This window comes from Sander lucioperca, chromosome 22 (assembly GCF_008315115.2).
Source record: "Sander lucioperca isolate FBNREF2018 chromosome 22, SLUC_FBN_1.2, whole genome shotgun sequence".
Lineage (NCBI taxonomy): Eukaryota > Metazoa > Chordata > Actinopteri > Perciformes > Percidae > Sander > Sander lucioperca.
This window is the reverse complement of record NC_050194.1, coordinates 4,424,170-4,447,598: the sequence shown is the minus strand read 5'-3', so window position 1 is coordinate 4,447,598 and position 23,429 is coordinate 4,424,170. Positions and strand designations below refer to the sequence as shown.

Genomic DNA, 23,429 nt, shown 5'->3' with positions numbered 1-23,429 from the left:
TTCTGACCCCTCACTGGAACTTTGCAACAAGCTTCTAAACTTCTTTCATGCAAAAAGATTGCAAGATTGCAAATTGCTGAGCTTGTCTGTAAATCAAAAGCATCCACTTCCTAATTAGACCCCCTGCCTACTAGTCTTCTCAAAGCACCTTCCATTTGTCTCCAAGATACTGGAGCGGGTCGTGGCAAATCAACTACATCAACATCTCAACTACAATAACCTGTATGTCTCGTTTCCGCGCTAAACACAGCACTGAAACAGCATTGGTGAAAATCACTAACGACCTACTCCGTGCAGCTGACTCCAGCCTACTGTCCATCGTCATCTTAATCGACCTGAGTGCTGCCTTTGACACCATCAAACTTCCCCTCCTCATTGAACGTCTGGCCAACATTGGTATTGCAGGGGGTGCACTCTCCTGGTTCTGTTCTTACCTCACGGATTGTCAACAGTTTGTACAACTCAAACACTATAAATCGGCTTGTGCGACTGTGCCACAGGGTGTCCCAGGGTTCAGTGCTTGGTCCTCTCATCTTCATTATATACCTCCTTCCCCTGGGTAAGATCATGAGACACCACAAAATACACTTCCAATGGTATGCTGACGACACCCAGCTCTACCTCTCCACTAAACCTTCTTCTCCCCTTCCTCCCACTTTACTCAGCAACTGTCTCCAAGACATTGAAAACTGGATGAACACAAACTTTCTGAAACTTAACGGAAAATAAGACAGAAGTCCTGCTTATTGGCTCCAAATCCACTCTTTCAAAACAGCATTACTTCAACATTACCATACATGAGATCTTGGTCCCTCTGTCAACTCAAGTCAAAAGCCTTGGTGTCATTCTGGACAGTTCACTTTCATAATCCCAGATTACAGCAATTACCCAGACTTCGTTTTTTCACCTCCGCAACATCTCCAGGCTCAGACCCTCACTGTCATAATCCAGTACTGAAACCCTAATTCACGCCTTTGTCACGTCGTGTCTGGACTACTGCAACTCCCTTCTCACCGGTATCTCTTCCAAGCTTACAAAAAGACTCCAATTTGTTCAGAACTCTGCTGCTAGAATCCTCACTGGTACCAGATCATCTGAGCACATCACACCTATCCTTATCAACCTACACTGGCTCCCTGTGCACTACCGTATTGAATTCAAGACCCTCCTCATCACCTACAAAGCACTCCATAATCTCGCACCCACCTACATTACCGACCTCCTACCAGGCTGTGTCCCTGCTCGTTCCCTCCGCTCTTCCTCGTCTGGCCTCCTTGTCACCCCCACATTCCCCCTCTCCACCATGGGGCCAGGGCCTTCAGCTGCTCTGCACCAAGACTCTGGAATGCCCTCCCCTCCCACATTCGACAGGCAGACACGTCAATTCATTAAAAAAAATGCTAAAGACCTACCTTTTTAAGAAAGATTTTAATCTTTAAGTTTTCATAGTACTGCATCGCCAAAGAAACCCTCCCGACACACTTTTTTACTGCTTTTTTGACATTTCTTAGTACTTTTCAGATGTTGTCTTTTTTGTTAAATGTATTACTTTGAAGCAAAATATATTGTATTGTATTTTCTCCTTTTATGTCCTCTTAATTTTGTAAGATGTCCTTGAGTATTTAGAAAGGCGTCCGCCAAATAAAATGTATTATTATTATTATTATTATTATTATTATTATTATTATTATTATTATTATTATTACAGAGGTGTCTCACAATACAGAGGTGTCTCACAATGTCGAGGTGTCTCACAATACAGAGATGTCTCACTACCAAAGACAGACTCTTAAACTGGTTCTCACACAGAAAGCAGACACCAAAGATCTGATGGAATAATACAATAATTATAAAAAGGAGAAGGCAGGAAGTCAAACAGTTTGTCTGTATTTTCCTCATTTTTTATATTTTTGTATTTTCTGTATTTTCTATATTTTCTATATTTTCTGTATTTTCTGTATTTTCTATATTTTCTGTATTTTCTGTATTTTCTGTATTTTCTATATTTTCTGTATTTTCTGTATTTTCTGTATTTTCTATATTTTTGTATTTTCTGTATTTTCTATATTTTTATATTTGCTGTATTTTCTATATTTTCTATATTTTCTGAACTTTCTATATTTTCTGTATTTTCTGAACTTTCTATATTTTCTGAACTTTCTATATGTTCTGAACTTTCTATATTTTCTGAACTTTCTATATTTGCTGTATTTTCTAAACTTTCTATATTTTTCTGAACTTTATTTTCTGTATTCTCTATATTTTCTGAACTTTCTGTATTTTCTAAACTTTCTATATTTTCTATATTTTCTGAACTTTCTATATTTGCTGTATTTGCTGTATTTTCTATATTTTCTACATTTTCTAAACTTTCTATATTTTCTGAACTTTATTTTCTGTATTCTCTATATTTTCTGAACTTTCTGTATTTTCTAAACTTTCTATATTTTCTATATTTTCTGAACTTTCTATATTTGCTGTATTTGCTGTATTTTCTATATTTTCTACATTTTCTGAACTTTCTATATTTGCTGTATTTGCTGTATTTTCTATATTTGCTGTATTTTCTATATTTTCTGAACTTTCTATATTTGCTGTATTTTCTGTCCCTTGTGCAGCTGAAGCGTCTGAGAGAGACGGAGAGCCAGTTTCTTCCTCTTCTGGACAAAAACAAACGTCTGAGCAGGAAGAACGAGGAGATGGCTCTCACGCTACGTCGCCTTGACAACAAGCTTCGCTTCGTCACCCAGGAGAACATGGAGATGGTAACTATGGTAACCCCTGACCCCACACTCCTGTACTAGTAGTAAAGTTCCAGTCTGGGACCAGATGAATTACGTTTGCAGCTGCTGTCAGTCTGGTTATCTAAAGTGCTAACTGTAAATAAAAACCTTACCTGCAGGTCAGGGCTGTAGTACTCGAGTCCGGTCTTGGACTCACGTCCGCACTTGACACAGTTTTTCTATGTTCTCGGACTTATCTCGGACTCGCTAGTATTTGGACTTGGACTTGTCTCGGTCTCTGCCACTGGTCTTGCCAAATATGGCTTTTGGTCTCGACCGAGTCCAGGTGTCTTTATTATGTTTATAATAATATTGGAGGGAAAGTGAAACACTGGCCACCTGATAACCAATCAGATCTTTTTTTCTGTCCTGGACTCGGTCTTGACTTGGTCTCGACTAGTCCTGGTCTTGGACTTGTCTTGGACTCGACTAGTCCTGGTCTTGGACTTGTCTTGGACTCGACTAGTCCTGGTCTTGGACTTATCTTGGACTCGACAAAGGTGGTCTTGGCTTCAGCCCTGCTGCAGGTACATACAGCAGAATAGATAGTCTTTATTGTGATTGTACATGTATAATAGAGTAGTCTTTATTGTGATTGTACATGTATAATAGAGTAGTCTTTATTGTGATTGTACATGTATAATATATAGTCTTTATTGTGATTGTACTACAACAACGTTGCATACAGTCCTATCAGTGTTAAACATCAGCAAGTGCAAAACAGGTGAACACATGAATATAAAAGAGCTTTATAAAAAGAGAAAAAGAAGGTAAAGACACAAAAATGCAAACATACAAGACATTTACTGCAAGACTCATCCTTAAAACTCAAACAGCATTAAAGTGCAGTTCTTTTGTGTTTAATTGTCCTAAAGCATCTAAGACTGTTTGAACTTCTGCGCTCAGATGAGTTGTGTGTAGACAGGAAACTATGAGGATCATCAGTTGCCGTGGTAACATCAGTGTTTGTTGTGGTCCACAGAGGAGGCCGAGTTCTCTCAACGACCTGGACCGGAGCCACTCCACCAGTTACCATGGTTACAGCCAAGATGAGAGAGAGATGGAGTTTCTACGGTTACAAGTTCTGGAGCAACAGCACATCATCGATGACCTGTCCAAGGTACAAAATACTACTACTACTTCTACTAATACTACTGCTACTATTAATACTATTACTACTACTACTAATACTACTACTACTACTTCTGCTATTACTACTACTACTAATACTACTTCTGTTGATACCCCCTGGACAGCCTGTCCACAGTGCAAATATACTCGTATGTTATAGTAAACATATTTTAAATAAAACTCTGTTTTTGTTATCAGGCTCTGGAGACGGCTGGTTATGTAAAGAACGTTATAGTGAGTATTGAGTAGCACTAATTCCAACACTGTCAGTACATTTACTGTGTGTGTTGTAGGTGACATATTATGTTTAAAGACAAAGTTGGAGATGTGAACAGGACTTTTAAAGCGAAGTTAGAGACTTGAACACGTTGGAACATTTAGCAACTGAAGATTGTTCATTCAGGAGTTGATAGAGACGAAAAGCAGAGATAAAAGAGAGTGAATATTGGCATTACATTCATCATGTTAACACAGACACAACTCCTATGAATAAATGAACTAGAACATTCCACGAAGAGCGCAGACCTCCACCAAGGCCAATGGTGCATTCATGTGCTCCTTGATTCCATTTCCTAAGTTGGGAAGACGTTCTTCAGACTGTTTATCAGCTTTAAGTCATAATGTGTAAACAACATTAAGATGTGTTGTATTGTATTGCTCAGAAAGTTTAAACACCACATTTATAGTTGTTGTGTTTGCGTGACAACAAAGAGCAAAGGAAACAAATCAGGTCATGAAATATAATCGAGAAATACGATTTGAAAGAAGAAAAAATTGTGTATCTGCCCCGTAAATATCAGATCTGCTCCAAAATGTAATGGCTTCTTCCTCTGCCCATGCTAAACCCTTCCACCAAGTTTAATCAAAACTGTCTCTGTAGTTTTATTGTATCCTGCTGACAAACAGACATACAAACCAACACGTTCTCACACCCATCTTGTAAAATATGGACGCTTGGTCAGGTGCCTTTGTCGTTCTTATTGACGCTAAAAGTCTCCTTTAGCGCTATAAGTAAACGTCTTGGTCGGGACTATTGCCGTCCCTTTAGGGCTATAATTAAACGTGCTTGGTCGGGACTATTGCCGTCCCTTTAGCGCTATGAGTAAACGTGCTTGGTCGGGACTATTGCCGTCCCTTTTGACGCAGTTATGTTTAGGAAAAGGTCGTGGGTGGGCGTACGGTTCTGTGACACGCGGGAGAAAAGTAAAAAGCAACTATAACAAGCGTGACCAGCGGGACGTGAACGCCGCTCTCCTGGGTGAAAGTCCTGTGTTTGACCCATCCACCCCCCCAACCAACCTCCTTACATACTACTCTCTAAATCCTCTCTAACTGCTGCTCTCCCCGGGGCGTTACACTAACACGCTGCAAGACGCCTTTTTCGTCTCATCAGACGCTGACAGCCACTGTCCAAACGTCCTTATTTTACCAGTTCAGAATGAGAAGGGGTTGGACAAACTGAGCTGAAAACATGAGCTGCTTGGCCGAGGTAAAGACTGATGATGTTGCTGTGTTTCTGCAGGAGAGAGACATGTTGCTGAGATACAGACGTCAGGAATCAGTCCGGAGGAAACGGACCTTCAGAGCCTGCAGGGTGAGACTACTACTACTACTACTAATACTACTACTACTACTACTACTACTGCTACTGCTGCTGCTTCTACTACTACTACTACTACTACTACTACTACTACTATTACTAATACTCCTCTACTGCTGCTTGGGTTAAGTCCAGTTCAGAACAAAGATTCACGACGAGACAAAAATGATTTAGAACGTTGCAGGAAAAGTTGCAGCGGTCTGGAGCAGCCCATCTCGGCTCGACTTGAACTAGCTGATGTTGTAGAATGTAAGGAACGTCACCTCTGCCAACAGCCCACAGGCTTTTAAATAAGTCAGCTGGTCAGCTCAGTTACAGAGTTTTGGACGGAGGCTCAACGGGAGAGAGAAAGAGCAGCAGTGGTTGAGTCAATGATAATGACAATTGTCATTGTCAAAGCATCTTTCATTACAATTAAACCCAAAGTGCAAAGTGAGCAAGTGACTGAAAACCTGGAGGTTCAAAATGAAGTACAGAGAGTTGTTGCTCTGCAGACTATACACTGTCTCGTAACGAGTCTTTGGTCTGAACTGGGCTTCAGCGTAACGCCTCCTGCTGGCACATCAGACTGAAGAGGATTCTATTGCTGAAAGCTTGGAGAAAGATGGGTGTTTTTCTGGAAGTGGACTTTGATGAGTGCTTCTTTCCGGATGTGTTGAAGCTGCTGATGTCAGTACAACCTCATCAGTATCAGTGACATACTGATCGTTCTCTCGTTCTCTCGTTCTGTTTTCCTCAGGTCATAGAGACATTCTACGGTTATGATGAAGAGGCGTCGGTGGACTCTGATGGATCGTCTTTGTCGTTTCACACTGACAGAACTCCAGATACAGAACCAGACGAGGTACACAAACTGGTTCTGGTTTTTAAAGGTTGAAGGAATCCTAAGCACCCAAGAGGGTAAAGTTTAAGAAACCTTAAATATCTTCTTGGCTATAAAGTAATTAAAACATGCCTGTTTCAGCCAGTACAAAATGGCCACCTTTGGGCTGCCTCTTAGAAACTGTTGGCTAGAGATCACATGAATAGGTCAATAGGAATAGGTAAAAAGTCACATTAGTAGTGTAAACAGGTAGTCACATGACCAGGTCTCACATCAAAAATCAAACACAATATGAGGGCAACATAGTTTTAAACAAGTAGAAAAATATATACAAATCATCTTGAAACCTTTTGGTCTTTAGGAAAAGCATTCTATCCTATCATTCATTTAAACACAAAATGGCCGCCCTTGTTTGTGTTTCAGGTGTGTGTGCGTGAGGAAGCGGAGTTTCGTTACCGTCAGCTGACTCAGGAGTACCAGGCGCTGCAGCGAGCGTACGCTCTGCTGACGGAGACGAGCGGAGGAAACTATGACCCCGAGAAGGAGATCAAGGTAACCCAACCTCTGAGCAAGGCACTAACAGGTTGATGGTTCTACCCACTGTTATAAAGCAAAGCACGGGTAAGATCCATTTTTTAAACATTAAAACATCCTCAAAATCACCATCACCAAACCCACCAGTTTGGTTGAAATAAACCCTTAATTCACCCATTTACATGTGGAAATATGCTGGCTCTATACACGCTAAAAGTCCTGATTATTTACATGGAGTCTTGTGGAAATATGCTGGCTCTATACACACTAAAAGTCCTGATTATTTACATGGAGTCTGGTGGAAATATGCTGGCTCTATACACGCTAAAAGTATTGATTATTTACATGGAGTCTGGTGGAAATATGCTGGCTCTATACACGCTAAAAGTCCTGATTATTTACATGGAGTCTGGTGGGTTTGGTGATGGTGATTTCGGGGCTGTTTGATGTTAAACTAAAAGGATCTTACTCTTTAACTAAAAGGTCTATCTCTGTAGGGATCCATCCCATAATGTTGTCAGACACTTAGAATAATAATCTGAGTCCGTCAGCAGCAACAACAGAACTTTTAGTGACTCTAACTGATGCTGGACATTTGGAGCAAGGCACTAACAGGTTGATGGTTCTACTCTCTCTGTTTCAGACTAGAGAGCAGCTGCTGACTGAAATCAGTCAATATCAAACCAGAGTTACAGATCTGGAGTCAGCACTGAAACAACAAGGACTGGTAACACACACACACACACACACACACACACACACACACACACACACACACATACACAGAGACACACACACACACACAGAGACACACACACACACACACACACACACATACACACAGATACACACACACACACATACACACACACATACACACACACACACACACATACACACACAGATACACACACACACACATACACACACACATACACACACACACACACACACACACACACACACACACACACACACACACACACACACACACAGATACACACACACACACATACACATAGATACACACACACACACACACACATACACACACACACGTGTTACAGTTTGAAACAGAATATAAAATAATAATACAACAGATGACAGATGAGAACTGCAGAAACAAATGATATGATTGGTCCATAGACCAGGTGAGAACATTATCTGCGTTCAGATTGGTTCCAGTGTAGACTCCTGGAGAAAAGGGGCGTGTCTTCATGCTGATGAGAGGTGCAGAGAACCAATGAGAGCGAGAGAGAGGTAGAACAAACAGAATAATGTAGAATAGAGACATTGGGCCTCATTCACCAACCGTTCATACGAAGAAATGTGTTCGTAAACCCCACTTAGGCACTTTTTAGGAAGATTCTGACATTCACTAATGTTTTCTTATCTTGGATTTGTTCTTAGCTAAGACCAAAATCTACGATTCTATCAATCATATTAATTTAATCATTTATAAAGTATAGTATGCAAAGAAACACTAACAATGCAATTTACATCAGCAATTAAACTGATTAAATCCTGCGTTATTTGGTGATTGATCGCAGTATTTATAGGGCCAAAATGCAGTGATGGTTCCTGTACTTAAGTAGCCTACATTTTTCACCTATCTGTACTCTACTTAAGTAAAAGTCAAAAGTACAGATACATTTTGCAGCAATTATCTATACTTTCTACTCCACTACATTTCTACAACGTTCAATAGAGAAGTCAGCTGGTAGTGACTGAGCTGAGCAGTATGTGGTAGAGAGAGATAGAGAGAGACTGAAGAGAGGGAGAGAGAGACTGAAGAGAGAGAGAGCAGTATGTGGTGGAGAGAGATAGAGAGAGACTGAAGAGAGAGAGAGCAGTATGTGGTGGAGAGAGATAGAGACTGAAGAGAGAGAGAGACTGAAGAGAGAGAGAGCAGTATGTGGTGGAGAGAGATAGAGACTGAAGAGAGAGAGAGAGACTGAAGAGAGAGAGAGCAGTATGTGGTAGAGAGAGATAGAGAGAGACTGAAGAGAGAGATAGAGAGAGACTGAAGAGAGGGAGAGCAGTATGTGGTAGAGAGAGATAGAGAGAGACTGAAGAGAGAGAGAGAGAGGGAGCAGCGTTAGAACAAAGCAGAGAGAGAGAAATACATCTCTACTATAAATGCAGCTGTAGCAAGCATCTTACTATCCTCATTCATATTTTAAGATGCTACAAATGAAAAGTCAGAAAAGTCTGAAGTTAGAGCAGAAGTCCAGAGCGTGGTTTCTATGGAGATGATACACGTCTCGTCTGATTGGTGGAAACAGCTTTCAGACCGCTGCAGACCGGAGACTGAGACAGAGTTCACTCTGGTCTCAACATGATCTGTAGTCTGAGCTGGACTTTATACGCTGTTAACAATGTTACTTAAAAACTGCTGACACTGCTGTCTGTCTGCCTGTCTGTCTCTCTGTCTCTAACTGTCTGTCTCCCCCCCTGTGTCTCTCTGTCTCTTCCTGTCTGTATTCCTGTCTGTCTCTCTCTCCCCCTGTCTGTCTTTCTCCCTGTCTGTCTGTCTACCTGTCTGTCTCTCCCCCTGTCTGTCTGTCTACCTGTCTGTTTCTCCCCCTGTCTGTCTCTCTGCCTGTCTACCTGTCTGTCTCTCCCCGTGTCTGTCTCTCTGCCTGTCTCCCTGTCTGTCTGTCTCTCCCACTGTCTGTCTGTCTACCTGTCTGTCTCTCCCCGTGTCTGTCTCTCTGCCTGTCTCCCTGTCTCTCCCCCTGTCTGTCTCTCCCCCTGTATGTCTGTCTGTCTACCTGTCTGTCTCTCCTCCTGTCTGTCTCTCTGCCTGTCTACCTGTCTGTCTCTCCCCGTGTCTGTCTCTCTGCCTGTTTCCCTGTCTGTCTGTCTCTCCCCCTGTCTGTCTTTCTACCTGTCTGTCTCTCCCCCTGTCTGTCTGTCTACCTGTCTGTCTCTCCCCGTGTCTGTCTCTCTGCCTGTCTCCCTGTCTGTCTGTCTCTCCCCCTGTCTGTCTCTCCCCCTGTCTGTCTGTCTACCTGTCTGTCTCTCCCCGTGTCTGTCTCTCTGCCTGTCTACCTGTCTGTCTCTCCCCCTGTCTGTCTGTCTACCTGTCTGTCTCTAGGACGTGAAGTGGGTGGAGGAGAAGCAGGCCTTGTATCAGAGGAATCAGCAGCTGGTAGAGAAGGTGAAACTGATTAAATCATCCATCTTCATCTCTGATCTCTGCTGATTTCATCATCACAGTAATCCACTGATTGTTGCTGACTCATCATTCACTCACTGATGTCTGTCACTATGGCAACATTGTACTTCCAGTTTAAATCCCTCAAAGCATTATGGGAACTGCAGTTCCCAAACTCCGAGCATGATCACATCCTGAACAGAAATAAGACAAAGAATAATGATACGAGTAAATAAATCCATCAATATGGACTTTTGTTTTGCTAGATAAACATTGTTTTCCCATTCATCAGGCTCAGAATATTGTTAATGTGAAATATAGACCAACATGGCGTGGTATGTTTGTGATATCTGCAGGTAAATATAGACCAACATGGCGTGGTATGTTTGTGATATCTGCAGGTGAAGCAGATGGAAGGAGAAGAGCTGCAGCTGGAAAATGAAATCCAGGACGCCAGAGATCAGAACGAGCTGCTGGAGTTTCGGATCTTAGAGCTCGAGGTAAAAGCACTCAGACAGACGTAGACTACCACCACAACGGATAAAAGAGTCCGACTGACGCCAAGCTGTTTCTATGGATACCATGTTTACTGTTCAGGAGAGGGAGCGACGCTCACCTGCCATTAACTTCCAACCACTCCATTTCCCAGAAGGCCTCAGTCCTCTGCAGCTTTACTGCGAGGCAGAGGGAGTCGCTGTGAGTAACACAAGTAACAACAAGCTGTCAACATGCTGCGTAATGATTGGCTGTTATGCTGATGATGTGATTCTGATTGGTCAGGACATCGTGATCAGTGAGCTGATGAAGAAGCTGGACATTCTGGGAGATAACGCCGTAAGTGTATGTTGAATTTATTCTGTTCCTGTGTTTTATAGGCCTTACCTCTTTCTTTATAAGATCGCCAAAAGAAATGCCATGAATGCATCTTGGAAGAAAGCGGTGACATCATGTAAAAATGCTCCAAAATTAAGCCAAAAAAACACTATGATCAAGAAGCTTGAAAATGTATCAAATTCAAGGCTCTTTGAGCTTAACGGCAGCAGCCATATATATATACATATATATATATACATATATATGTATATATATATACATATATATATATATATATATATATATATATATATATATGTATATATATATATCTTCTGTCAGCAGAACCAGAAGATCTTTCATTCTCACAGTTCTCTTCATTTGGACCTAAATAAACGGACACATCTGTTCCAGATTCATCACTGTCTCCTCTCTGAGCTCCTCTTTGCTGCCATCTGTCTCTTCTGATGAAAACTTTATGGAAACATGATGATCCATGTTTGTTACTTACCGTTATTGACCAACAGATGACTAATAACATGTCAGATGGATTTGAGATCTTTGATCTTAGAACTAAAAATAACCCTAGGATAGTTAAATTAGAACATGTTTTTAACATGTTGCCGTGTTGTTATTGAGGGCCTGAAGCCAGCATTTTTTTAATATTTGCTATGGCAGCACTGCTCATTGACATCATGCTATAATCTGAGCAGCAGATTGAGCTTCTATTCTGTGGCAAGAGTAAAAATGCTGTGCTCGTCATATTTTACGCTGCTGTCCAATCACGGTGAAAGAGGGGCGGGACAAAGACCAACCGTCACAGCCTACATGTACAAGTGCTGAAAAACAACAACACATGAGCCCGTCTAGCCTCAGAGAGCTGCAGGTCCGGCCTCTCTCCTGAGAGGCTCAGCCTCCTCAGCTACTGGACGCTTCAGAACAGAGTCTGGCCATTTCTGCTGGTGGAAACAGGCTCTTACATGTTGTTGACGTGTTACCATGTGTTGTTGACATGTTGTTGACGTGTTACCATGTGTTGTTGACATGTTGTTGACATGTTGTTGACGTGTTGTGTGCGTGTCCCATGCAGAATCTGTCCAATGAGGAGCAGGTGGTGGTGATCCAGGCCAGAACGGTGCTCACTTTGGCAGAGAAGGTAACACACACACACACACCTGAACACACACTGTTAGTTTGTGTCCACCGTAAGACATACCTGTCTCTCTCTGCCTGTCTCTCTCTCTGTCTGCCTGTCTCTCTCTCTCTCTATCTGTCTGTCTCACTGTACCTGTCTCTACCTTTCTCTCTGTACCTTTCTTTGTTTCTATCTGTCTTTGTCTGTACCTGTCTTTGTATCTACCTGTCTCTGTCTCTGCCTGTCTCTCTCTGCCTGTCTTTGTCTCTACCTGTCTCTGTCTCTGCCTGTCTGTCTCTGCCTGTCTATCTCTCTGAGTAGTGGTTGGAGTCCATTGAAGTGACGAAGTCGGCTCTGCAGCAGAAGATGTTGGACATTGAGAGCGAGAAGGTAACCAGGCGGCAGCAGGGATGTGTCATCACAGATTCTGTTGCTGCCAGAAGCTGCGGCTGACCTTTGACCTGTTTGTTGTTGTTGTTGTTGTTGTTGTATAAGGATCTGTTCAGTAAACAGAAGGGTTACCTGGATGAAGAGTTGGATTACAGAAAGCAGTCGATGGATCAGGCTCATAAGGTCAGTGAGAGCAGCTCTTTAACATCTTAAACCATTGTTTGGTGAGTGTTTGTTGGATCCTAACTCATGGGGACTGCTAATAACATGTCTGAATATGAATCTAAAATAAGAAAAACCAAAAAGAGACAGTAAACAACATAAGCATTCACCTTTCCGACTTCCTTGCAAGATAAAACACCAGCAGGGGGCGAGAAAATGCATTCATTGTTGGAACCCATCATTAGCTTGTGTTTCCCTGGGGAACATTTACACTGGTGCACCTTTGTGAGAGCAGGTGGTGTGAAAAGTATATTCTATACTATATTCTACTGCTATTAGTAACTCTTCTGCTGCTTGTACCTACAAACTGAAATCCATCTGAAACAAACTAAACTGGAATTAAATAAAGGAGCAGTCCGAAGATATTTGAGTTGTCCCTTGCGTCCTCCAGTCCTTGAATAGGCCTTTTTCAACTTTGGGCAAAGAGCCGAAGTGTGAACCATACATAACTTGACACCATGAATTAGCTGCTGAAATGGAGACCCAACAAAGAAATGATCGTGACGTGTGGAGGGGTGTGGTGGTTAATGTGAAGGGGTTGCTGCAGCGTAGCTAAAGGAAGTGCGGAGCTGTCATGTTGTGGTTGACTTGCAGAGGATCCTGGAGCTGGAGGCCATGTTGTTTGAGGCTCTGCAGCAAGAGGAGCACTTCAGGATGGACGGATTCAAGATGGAGGCTGGTCTGTCTGAAACCCTGACGGAGGAAGAGAGGGAGGGGCTTAGGAAAGCAATGGACCAATGGAAACGCTCTGTGATGTGTGAGCTGAGAGAGAGAGATGCCCAGATCCTCCGAGAGAGGATGGAACTGCTGCAACTCACCCAGCAGGTAAACACCTTTTCCTTCAGACACTTAGGACACCATAGATGCGTTTTCAGTCTTTGACGTTTGTTTTCACCCTTTTTTCCTGACGTTTCGACACTGTATTAGTAGCTCTTCTTGACCATCTTTTCAACTCTTTAGATTCTTGGCACTTTTTTCAGTGTCCAACACTTTTTTCATCATTTGCCTGTTTTGTTTACAGTTTTGGCGCTTTAAACAACAGCTACTATTATTATTAGTATTAATTAGTATAATTTCTTTTAGAAATGTTTGACGGAGTTCCTAACGTTCCTAACCCAGGTAAACTGTGAAACAACAGTCCAAGTTGACAGTAATGTGTGAGTTTCATGTTTTATTGATGTGATGTTTGTGTTTGACAGAGAAACAAAGAGTTGGAGGAATTTATAGAAGCACAGAAACGGCAGATTAAAGAGCTGGAGGAGAAGGTACAGACTCTGAGAAACATTATACAAGACAGTAATGTACACTGGAAAACTATGGTCTTTCTGTTAATTAACTCTCCACTCCTTTCTTCCAGTTTCTATTTTTGTTTCTGTTCTTTTCTTTGGCCTTCATTCTCTGGTCCTAACAGCAGCTGGTGAGTCACACAGTAACACTAATAATAATAATAATAATAATAATAATAATGTATACTTTATATATTTAAACATGCACTAATGTCATTCTCTGGTCCTAACAGCAGCTGGTGAGTCACACAGCATCATGGTTACTGACGCATGTTGGAGGGTTAGGAAACACATTTTACAACCTGGCAAGAGTTTAAGAGTTTACCCCAGATATACATAGTTACCCCAGGTATATATAGTTACCCCAGATATATATAGTTACCTTAGGTATACAGAGTTACCCCAGATATACAGAGTTACCCCAGATATACATATTTACCCCAGATATACATAGTTACCCCAGATATACAGAGTTATCCCAGATATACATAGTTACCCCAGGTATACATAGTTACCCCAGATATACATAGTTACCCCAGGTATACATAGTTACGCCAGATATACATAGTTACCCCAGGTATACATAGTTACCCCAGATATACAGAGTTACCACAGGTATACATAGTTACCCCAGATATACATAGTTACCCCAGGTATACATAGTTACCCCAGATATACAGAGTTACACCAGATATACATATTTACCCCAGATATACATAATTACCCCAGGTATACATAGTTACCACAGATATACAGAGTTACCCCAGATATACATAGTTACCCCAGATATACAGAGTTACCCCAGATATACATAGTTACCCCAGGTATACATAGTTACCCCAGGTATACATAGTTACCCCAGATATACATAGTTACCCCAGGTATACATAGTTACCCCAGATATACAGAGTTACCCCAGGTATACATAGTTACTCCAGGTATACATAGTTACCCCAGATATACATAGTTACCCCAGATATACAGAGTTACCCCAGATATACATAGTTACCACAGATATAAATAGTTACCCCAGGTATACATACTTACCCCAGATATACATAGTTACCCCAGGTATACATAATTACCCCAGGTATACATACCCCAGATATACATAGTTACCCCAGATATACATAATTACCCCAGGTATACATACTTACCCCAGATATACATAGTTACCCCAGGTATACATAGTTACCTCAGGTATACAGAGTTCTCTATCATTGTATTTCATGTTGCTGTAGATTATTATATGAATGAATATTAATCCGTCAGAGTAAAGGAGTGAATGTTTCTGTGTTTTAGTGTCTGCGTCCCCCAGAGTCACACAGCTGAGCACTCAGCAGCTTTCAGACCAAACAACTGAAGAGAGTTCAGGAGGATTCAGCAGGATTCAGCAGGATTCAGGAGGATTCAGGAGGATTCAGGAGGATTCGGGAGAGAGTTCAGGAGGATTAAGCAGGATTCAGGAGAGAGTTCAGCAGGATTCAGGAGGATTCAGGAGAGAGTTCAGCAGGATTCAGCAGGATTCAGGAGGATTCAGGAGGATTCAGGAGGATTCAGGAGGATTCAGCAGGATTCAGGAGAGAGTTCAGGAGGATTCAGCAGGATTCAGGAGGATTCAGGAGGATTCAGCAGGATTCAGGAGGATTCAGGAGGATTCAGGAGGATTCAGGGTTTGAACCAGCAGCTCACTGACGGTCAGGCACTCGCCCTCCGGCTGCAGAGCTCTCCCAGCTTCCAGCTGTCACGTCACACCTCACAGATGAAGACAAGGAGGATTTCCACGGCAACAGATGAATATTGTGTTTTACACCAGAGAACGACACAACCAGCAGCATGCTAACTAGCTTCCTGTTAGCTTCTGTTGACCAGGAAGACACCTGACATCCTGTTTTCACCTGGGAGCAACACGGTAACAGTTTTTAATCTACACACTCTTCTTAAGGACAAAATGGACAAACTGATGGACTACCTAAAGAATACTGGATTATATGAGAGGATTTAGAGAATTGACATTAACAAAGATGTGAACAGCAACCAGTGGGGGCAGAAATACGCCGTCTAGTCTGTGTTTACTGTGCCAAATAAAAGACGAAGACATTCTGGCCTCAGGGGGCACACTGGACCAAAGTGGTGCTGAATGTAATACAGTGTTATCTAAAGGACTCTCAGCCTAATCTTGGTGTGAATGTTGACGAATCCATGAGTTTTGATGCTCACATATGTTAGCTCAGTTAGCTAGACTTGTTAACTGTTGGACTGTGTTAAAAGCAGAGCCACAGCATTTTGGACGGTTTGTAAACAGTGTACGGAAGGTAAAAGGAGCATTACAGTAGTCCCAACGTGATGAGATAAGAGCATGTATTACTGTCTCCATTTTCATTTCTACAGACCTGATTTGGGCTATGTTTCTGAGGTGAAAAAACATAATTGAGTTAGCATCCTAAACCATCAAACCTCATGGATTGGTCAAAAATCACATCAAGATTAGGCAGACTAGACCGAGAAGATGAGGAGAGGCACCCAGTTTCTGCCTGATCTGACTGAAGGTTAGCTTAGCTAGCTGGACTGCATTGATCAAGTTGATATCAGATCAGTTAACAAACCTGTTCTGTGGGTTAATGAAGCTTCAGAGCCAAAGTTTGAGGAACTACAGCAGAAGTTCAGTACATGGGATGCTCAGTTACCTTGACGAGTTCACACAGTAGAAGAAGCACAATAGAAAACATTTGAAACTGTTGTTAAAAGGAGTGTTCTGGTCTGTCCTGCTATAGAGAGCTGAAGTCCCGCCCCTTCCTGTGTCCACCACAGGACTTTATTTCAGATAAAATGTGTCCGGTAGTGAACGAGGAGAGACCAATATTGTTTTAATTGAGCCATGAATTACACACCTGATGTGTGTCAGTTCATCAAGTGAAGAAAGTCTCAGTTTGTGGTAAAACTGTTGAAGGATCAGACTGTGAAAATGCGTCATTAGAAAGACTTGTCAGCCCAAAGTGTCTAAGTGATGTCTCTCTGAAGCTACGACGTCTCTGTGTTTGGTACCGGGATGTAACGTTACTCACACCTTTCTCTTCCTGGCTGACAAGAAGACGCTGGTTAAAACACAGCAGGTAAGATAACGTTACAGTTGTTGGGGAACAGAGCTAGCTAGCTAGCAAGGTGATGTTTAATGTGCGAGATGAGAGATGTGGTTTACTGAGCGTTTCACACTAAACTAAGTGGTACCAAGACAATCCTACGACAAACTTTCCTCATTGATAAATTATCTTTTAAACTGACATCAAATATCATATGTGTAATTCATGCCTGAATTCAAACTGGATGTAAACATTATTTATCTCTCCTCGTTCACTACTGGACCCTTTTACTGAAATAAAGTCCCATGGTGGACACAGGAAGGGGCGGGACTTCATTACCTTTGTTCTGATTGGCTGTTCCACCTGCAGAGTGGAGAATGGTTTGACACCCTAGAGCCTCTCAGCTCCTCTCATGGATCAAAGGTTACAGCACGTAACCTTCGTATAGTTTCAGCCCACGCTAATCATCCCGGGACCAAACACTGATGAAGGAAACACCTCTTCATGGTGTCAGGAGGTCTGCTGGACGGTAAAGTGGCAACAACTGAACACCAGGAAGACAAAATACTGTTCTGATCAGAAGAAACAAAGCATGGAGTTTAAGAGAAGTTCAACAGGTTTAATAACTGTCACAAAGATTTGATTCAATGATAAATCTGCAGGTTTATGTGATCCAGTCTCTGTGCCACAATAACTCCAGTTCAGACTAAAGATTCGTGTTGAGATGAGTGTAAACTATAGTCTCCCTGAGAGTCTCCGGTCTGCAGCGTTCTGAAAGCTGTTTCCACCAATGAGACGAGACGCTGTATCATCTCCATAGAAACCACTCTCTGGACTTCTGTTCTAACTTCAGACTTTTCAGAATTTTTCAGTCTAAATCTCTGATATTTCAACCAACTGACAGTTTGTAACATAGAAAGAAAATGGATTCTGGATAATTTTATTTCTGTAGTTTGTAGCTGACTAGACCAGCTGACTTCTCTATTGGCTGTTGAAACAGGTGACGTGTCTGAAAGTTTTCCTGAAACTAACTTTCCTAAATCGGTTTTGTGCTGTCGTGAATCTTTGGTCTGAACTGGACTTTAGATGAGATTTTACAAATCAACTGATGGAGGAAAGTATGTCAGTTTTTCACAGACGGACTGAATCATGGAGGATAAAACCTGTAATTATAAACTATAAAATATTATTTATTATGCATCCTTTATTACACCCTTCTCTGAGAGATAATCAGCACTTTGATATTAAAATGACTGATCAAAAATGACTGATCAAAGTAAATCTGAAAATAGAAAAGTTGAAGTAAACATGTTCAGAAAAAGTTTAGATGTAAACAATGACTCAATACTTTGCAGTTTGGCTACTTGTCAATATTTAATGTCAAATCAAATCTTTACAGTTTAAATGTTTAAACTTGTATTGAGTATCAGGACTTTTAAACCAATCTGTCGATTCAATTTTAAATTCCTCTTGTTTTCATTCTCAACTTTACGTCTGACCAACCCATTCTCACTCCGAACTCGTAACATACGGACGTTTGGACAGTGGCTGTCAGTGGCTGTCAGCGTCTGAAGCGACGAAAAAAGTACCGGGGTGAGCAGCACTAGCGAGTAGTATGAAAGGCCGAAATTCCGCGTAGGGAGGTTGGTTGGGGTCTAGGATGGGTCACGCGTGACACGTTTCCTAAAGTCCCGTTCTTCTTTTCCTAAACCCAACCGCCCCGTTATTCCCGCGTATCACGGAAACATAAGCCCACCCACGACCTTTTCCTTAACATAACTGCGTAGATAAAGCGCTAAAGGGATGGCAATAGTCCCGACCAAGCGCGTTTCGATATGACGCTAAAGGAGACTTTTAGCATCAATAACATCGCCAAAGGTCACCTGACCAAGCGTCCGTATTTTAGGAGATGGGAGTGAGAATCTGTTGGTCTGATTATCTTTGGTGAAAGAGTAAAAACAACATGATTTATTTCATTCTCTTCCCTCAGCAGGTTCAGAACTGAATCACTGCAATGAATCCGTTGTTGTTTTAAAAGCTGTTGTACTTTTATTATTCTAGATGATATTTTTCTATCTCTGCTGTGACTCAGTGAACATCTGAAGAGTCGGCAGTTTGATGTGGTGGCAGATTAAAAACGGTGGAAACGAGACTGAAGAATAAACCGTGTTTGTGTTTTGTTCTTTACTTCCCAAGGACGGTTTGAGAGATATAATATAATATAGATATAAAACAAGTCCATTGTCACTTTTTTCAATGTTTGTCGCATTATTTGACATTTTGGCCTCTTTTTACATTTTTGTCACTTTTTTTTTACTTCTTTGAAGCTTTTTCAGATGTTTTTGTCATTTTGTCGACATTTTTGACTGTTTTCATAACATTACATAACGTAACATGTTATTTAGCTGATGCTTTTATCCAAAACGACTTCCAATTAAGTGCTTTCAAGCCTGAAGGTTCAAACTTCAGACAAGTAGTAAGTGCAAGAACGTTAGCTTTAAATAAGCAAAACTACAAAGAGCCATATGAAAGTGCAGCTTTAAGAATATATATATATATATATACATTTTAGTTATTTTTCTATCCGAGGTGTAGTCGGAAGAGATGTGTTTTTAGCCTCCGGTGGAAGATCCGTAGGCTTTTGGCCATCCTGATGTCAATAGGGAGCTCATTCCACCATTTAGGAGCCAGGACAGCAAACAGTCTGGATTTGTTTGAGTGATTAGTTCTCCCTCGCTGTGTGGGGGCAGCCAGCAGGTTGGCTGATGCAGAGCAGAGTGGGGGGGTTGGGGTATAGGGTTGGATCATGTCCTGGATGTATGCTGGTTGGCTGATGCAGAGCGGAGTGGTGGGGTTGGGGTATAGGGTTGGACCATGTCCTGGATGTATGCTGGGGCTGATGCAGAGCGGAGTGGGCGGGTTGGGGTATAGGTTTGGACCATGTCCTGGATGTAAGCTGGGGCTGATGCAGAGCGGAGTGGGGGGGTTGGGGTATAGGGTTGGACCATGTCCTGGATGTATGCTGGGGCTTATCCATTCGTGGCCCTGGATGAGAGTACTAGTGTCTTGAAGACAAGGTTGAAGACAAGTCCAGCTGCTGCTTTCTGAATGAGCTGCAGGGGCCGGATACCATACCCTGTAAAAGGTATGTATTAAAACTGTAAGTGCACATAATTTCCATTTTTTAATTACAGGGGAAAGTTCGGGTAATGGGCTGCCAGAACTTTTCTGTTATTTTAAGGATTTGTTTCTTAGAGTGCAGATGAGAGATTCTGATAATTTCTCTTTAATTACAGCACTATAAGGCTGCTTTCACATTTTCTCATTTGGTCAGGACCAAAGGCAAGAAATTCAAACGAGACAAAGCTACTCCACATGTATGATTCTGTCTTCAAACGAGACAAAGCTACTCCACATGTATGATACTGTCTTCAAACGAGACAAAGCTACTCCACATGTATGATACTGTCTTCTAATGAGACAAAGCTACTCCACATGTATGATACTGTCTTCTAATGCAGTGTTTCTTTACATGTAGTAGTAGTGAGAGAGGACGCTGGTGCTGTTTGTTCGCCGTTTCTCCGCCTGCTATTGCCTCTTGTGTTCTTGTTTTTTCGTGTTCTCTGTACTCTTGAAGGAAAGCAAGTTTCTTTCCTTCATCTCATCCCACTGGATCAACTCTACCTGCGCTCCAAGTGTATACCAGCTGAAACCACCAACCTCGACGATATTTCATCGTTACCTGTTGCCACTGCCCTCAAACACCAGCCGGGTCAACCTCTGGGTGTCGGCTGGCTAACTGTGGGTTTCACTTCTGGACAGCCTCTCAGCTGCTTCCCAAAGCCGCTGGGGCTCCTCGACTGGACTGACGCCTCTTCGGTTAGCCGCTAGCTGGCTGCCCTTGTTCACCCAACGAGTGGCAGCTAATGCTAGCTGCTACAGCGGCTAACCCGATTGCCTCTGTACTTCTCAAAGGCAATCTCCACCAAATGCGAGCCGTGACCAAGACTGGATTTTCATCTCCTCCTGTCATGCCATGAATCATTTTGGCACTCACATCAGTCATCCACCTCTGTGCTCCTAGCCCACGGTTAACCGCTATCATGGAGCTCTCAGTCCCTCCACTTGGCATCATGTTCAAATATTGAACTCTGCAACTGGTCGAACTCTTCAACTACTTCATTCCATCTTGCATCCCAGTCATCAAACAGCTCGGACTTCTACGTCGACCCTGTTACATCCACAGAAGCTCTCGCTGCAAGCTTGTTTACTTCCACCATGGACAATCCATTCCATCCATCTGGTCACCTGCATGCTCTGTCGCATCTGTCCCACGTCATCAGAATGCTTCCCCCACTGGATCACATAGGGCCGAAAGCACCGTCAGGCTGCACAGAAAACCCGGACTGGACTACAGTGCTCTCCGCCCTTCACATACACCTATTGTCCAATCATTTTCAAATCCACTCACTGTCCCCGCTCAACTGCAATGCCCCCCCTCCCCACCGACCACACTCACTGTTAACTGGGACAACCCCAGATCTCTCCAAAATGAAACAAACTGGCCGCCAACTTGAACATCTGACAAAGAAATCATCTCTCACAGTCCATCATGAAGCCTATAAACTCCACCTCACTGCCCACAAAGATGCCCTCATTGCTGCCAAGTCTGCCTAACTCTCCACCATCCTCACCGACCCCTGCCAAAACCCCAGAACCCTCTTCTCCACAGTGAACAACCTCATCAAGCCTCGGACCAACACCCTCCTTACCTCTACTCCAGATCTCTGCAACTCATTCCTCCACTTTTTCGCTGACAAAATCAACATAATTTACCAATCTCTATCCCCTGTATCTGACCTCCCAGTATAGATACTGCACCTACCACGGCCCCTCTTCTCCCCATCCCTCCTGACCTATCGACCCCTCCTCCACACTGCCTCCTCTCCCAGTTTGACTCGGTCACCCCTCCTGAAATCTCCAAACTCATCAGCTCTTCCAAATGCACTACCTGCTCCCTTGACCCCCTCCCTACTCCCCTCCTGAAGTCCTGCCTCCCCGTCCTATGCCCATACCTCACTAACCTCTTCAACTCATCACTGTCCCTTGGAACTGTCCCCTCTGCCTTCAAAACTGATGCTGTTACCCCAATCCTTAAAAAACCTGGTCTGGATCCCTCCTCCCTCAACAATTACCGCCCAATATCCAACCTCCCCTTTCTGTCTAAAACCCTGGAACGTATAGTCGACTCACAACTGCAAACCCATCTTCATACCAATAACCAATTCAAACCCCTCCAATCTGGTTTTCGCCCCCTCCACAGCACAGAAACCAGCCTTCATTCAGTTCAGGCCTTCATCTCCTCCCGACTGGACTACTGCAACTCACTTCTCCTCGGCATCAGCTCTACCAACATCAACTGACTCCAACTGGTCCAGAACTCAGCCACCCGACTCATCACCCGCTCCAAATCCTGGCACCACATCACTCCAGTCCTAAAACAACTCCACTGGCTTCCCATCTCCCACCGGATCACCTACAAAATCCTGGTCCTCACCTATAAAGCCCTCCACCATCTGGCCCCCTCATACCTCACTGACCTCCTCTCCCCGTACCAACCCTCACGGGCCCTCAGATCCACCTCAGCCGGTCTCCTCTCCCCCCTACCAACCCTCATGGGCCCTCAGATCCACCTCAGCTGGTCTCCTCTCCCCCCTACCAACCCTCGTGGTCTCTCAGATCCACCTCAGCCGGTCTCCTCTCCCTACCAACCCTCACAGTCCCTCAGATCCACCTCAGCCGGTCTCCTCTCCCCCTACCAACCCTCGTGGTCTCTCAGATCCTCCTCAGCCGGTCTCCTCTCCCCCTACCAACCCTCACTGTCCCTCAGATTCACCTCAGCCGGTCTCTTCTGCATCCACAAGTCCAACCTCCGCAGTTTTGTGGACAGAGCATTCTCCAGGGCAACTCCCAGGCTCTGGAACTCCCTCCCCCAAGAGATCTGCACCTCTGAGTCCCTCACCATCTTCCAGTCCCGCCTCAAGACCCATCTCTTCACCTCTGCCTATCCCTAGCCCCACACCCCCTCCCTTCTCATCTGTGCCTGAATCTTGTTTTGTTGTGTTTTGTTGTGTTTGTTTTGTACCTTGCCCTGTAAAGCGACTTTGAGTCCTTGAAAAGCGCTATACAGATTAATTGTATTATTATTATTATTTCTGTAGGTCAGGGAGTACAGCTCCTAAAACTATTCCACACTGTAGGAATAAATAAATGAACTATTTGAAACATGTAAGTGTTTTTGTTAGTAAATCAGCAACACTGCATCATGTTACACTGTCACATGAACACACAGTCATTCTGTCAGACAGGAAGTGACTTTACAGACTCAAACGAGAGCTTCATGTTAACATGAAGATAGAGATTTTGTTACGGTCCACTGAGTGAGTGACTGAGTGTGTGTGTGTGTGTTTGT

General features: G+C 43.0%; 1 protein-coding gene and 1 long non-coding RNA gene across 5 annotated transcripts in view; one reads left to right on the top strand and one right to left on the bottom strand.

Moving 5' to 3' along the window:
• The window catches only part of jakmip3 (Janus kinase and microtubule interacting protein 3), a 28,092-nt gene extending 9,649 nt beyond the window's left edge, over positions 1–18,443 (top strand). For 2 of the 4 annotated variants that reach the window (XM_031320508.2, XM_031320506.2), the window contains 19 exons: positions 2,619–2,765; positions 3,766–3,903; positions 4,113–4,148; positions 5,437–5,508; positions 6,254–6,358; positions 6,761–6,889; positions 7,515–7,598; positions 9,972–10,034; positions 10,433–10,531; positions 10,629–10,727; positions 10,812–10,865; positions 11,935–12,000; positions 12,301–12,369; positions 12,475–12,552; positions 13,186–13,416; positions 13,791–13,856; positions 13,949–14,008; positions 15,180–15,251; positions 15,530–18,443. In XM_031320508.2, coding sequence (XP_031176368.1) covers positions 2,619–2,765; positions 3,766–3,903; positions 4,113–4,148; positions 5,437–5,508; positions 6,254–6,358; positions 6,761–6,889; positions 7,515–7,598; positions 9,972–10,034; positions 10,433–10,531; positions 10,629–10,727; positions 10,812–10,865; positions 11,935–12,000; positions 12,301–12,369; positions 12,475–12,552; positions 13,186–13,416; positions 13,791–13,856; positions 13,949–13,999 — 1,587 coding nt within the window. In that variant the 3' untranslated portion in view covers positions 14,000–14,008; positions 15,180–15,251; positions 15,530–18,443. Of the gene's footprint in view, positions 1–2,618; positions 2,766–3,765; positions 3,904–4,112; positions 4,149–5,436; positions 5,509–6,253; positions 6,359–6,760; positions 6,890–7,514; positions 7,599–9,971; positions 10,035–10,432; positions 10,532–10,628; positions 10,728–10,811; positions 10,872–11,934; positions 12,001–12,300; positions 12,370–12,474; positions 12,553–13,185; positions 13,417–13,790; positions 13,857–13,948; positions 14,009–15,179; positions 15,252–15,529 lie in introns of all 4 variants that reach the window. The other 2 variants (XM_031320507.2, XM_031320505.2) reach the window with 1 other exon arrangement.
• Positions 18,444–21,511: 3,068 nt separating this feature from the next.
• Positions 21,512–22,667, bottom strand: LOC118494264. Its single transcript, XR_004896382.1, has 3 exons — positions 22,651–22,667; positions 21,982–21,984; positions 21,512–21,812 (listed from the first exon to the last, which is right to left on the bottom strand). It is a non-coding gene; the product is annotated as an uncharacterized LOC118494264 (long non-coding RNA).
• Positions 22,668–23,429: the final 762 nt, after the last annotated feature.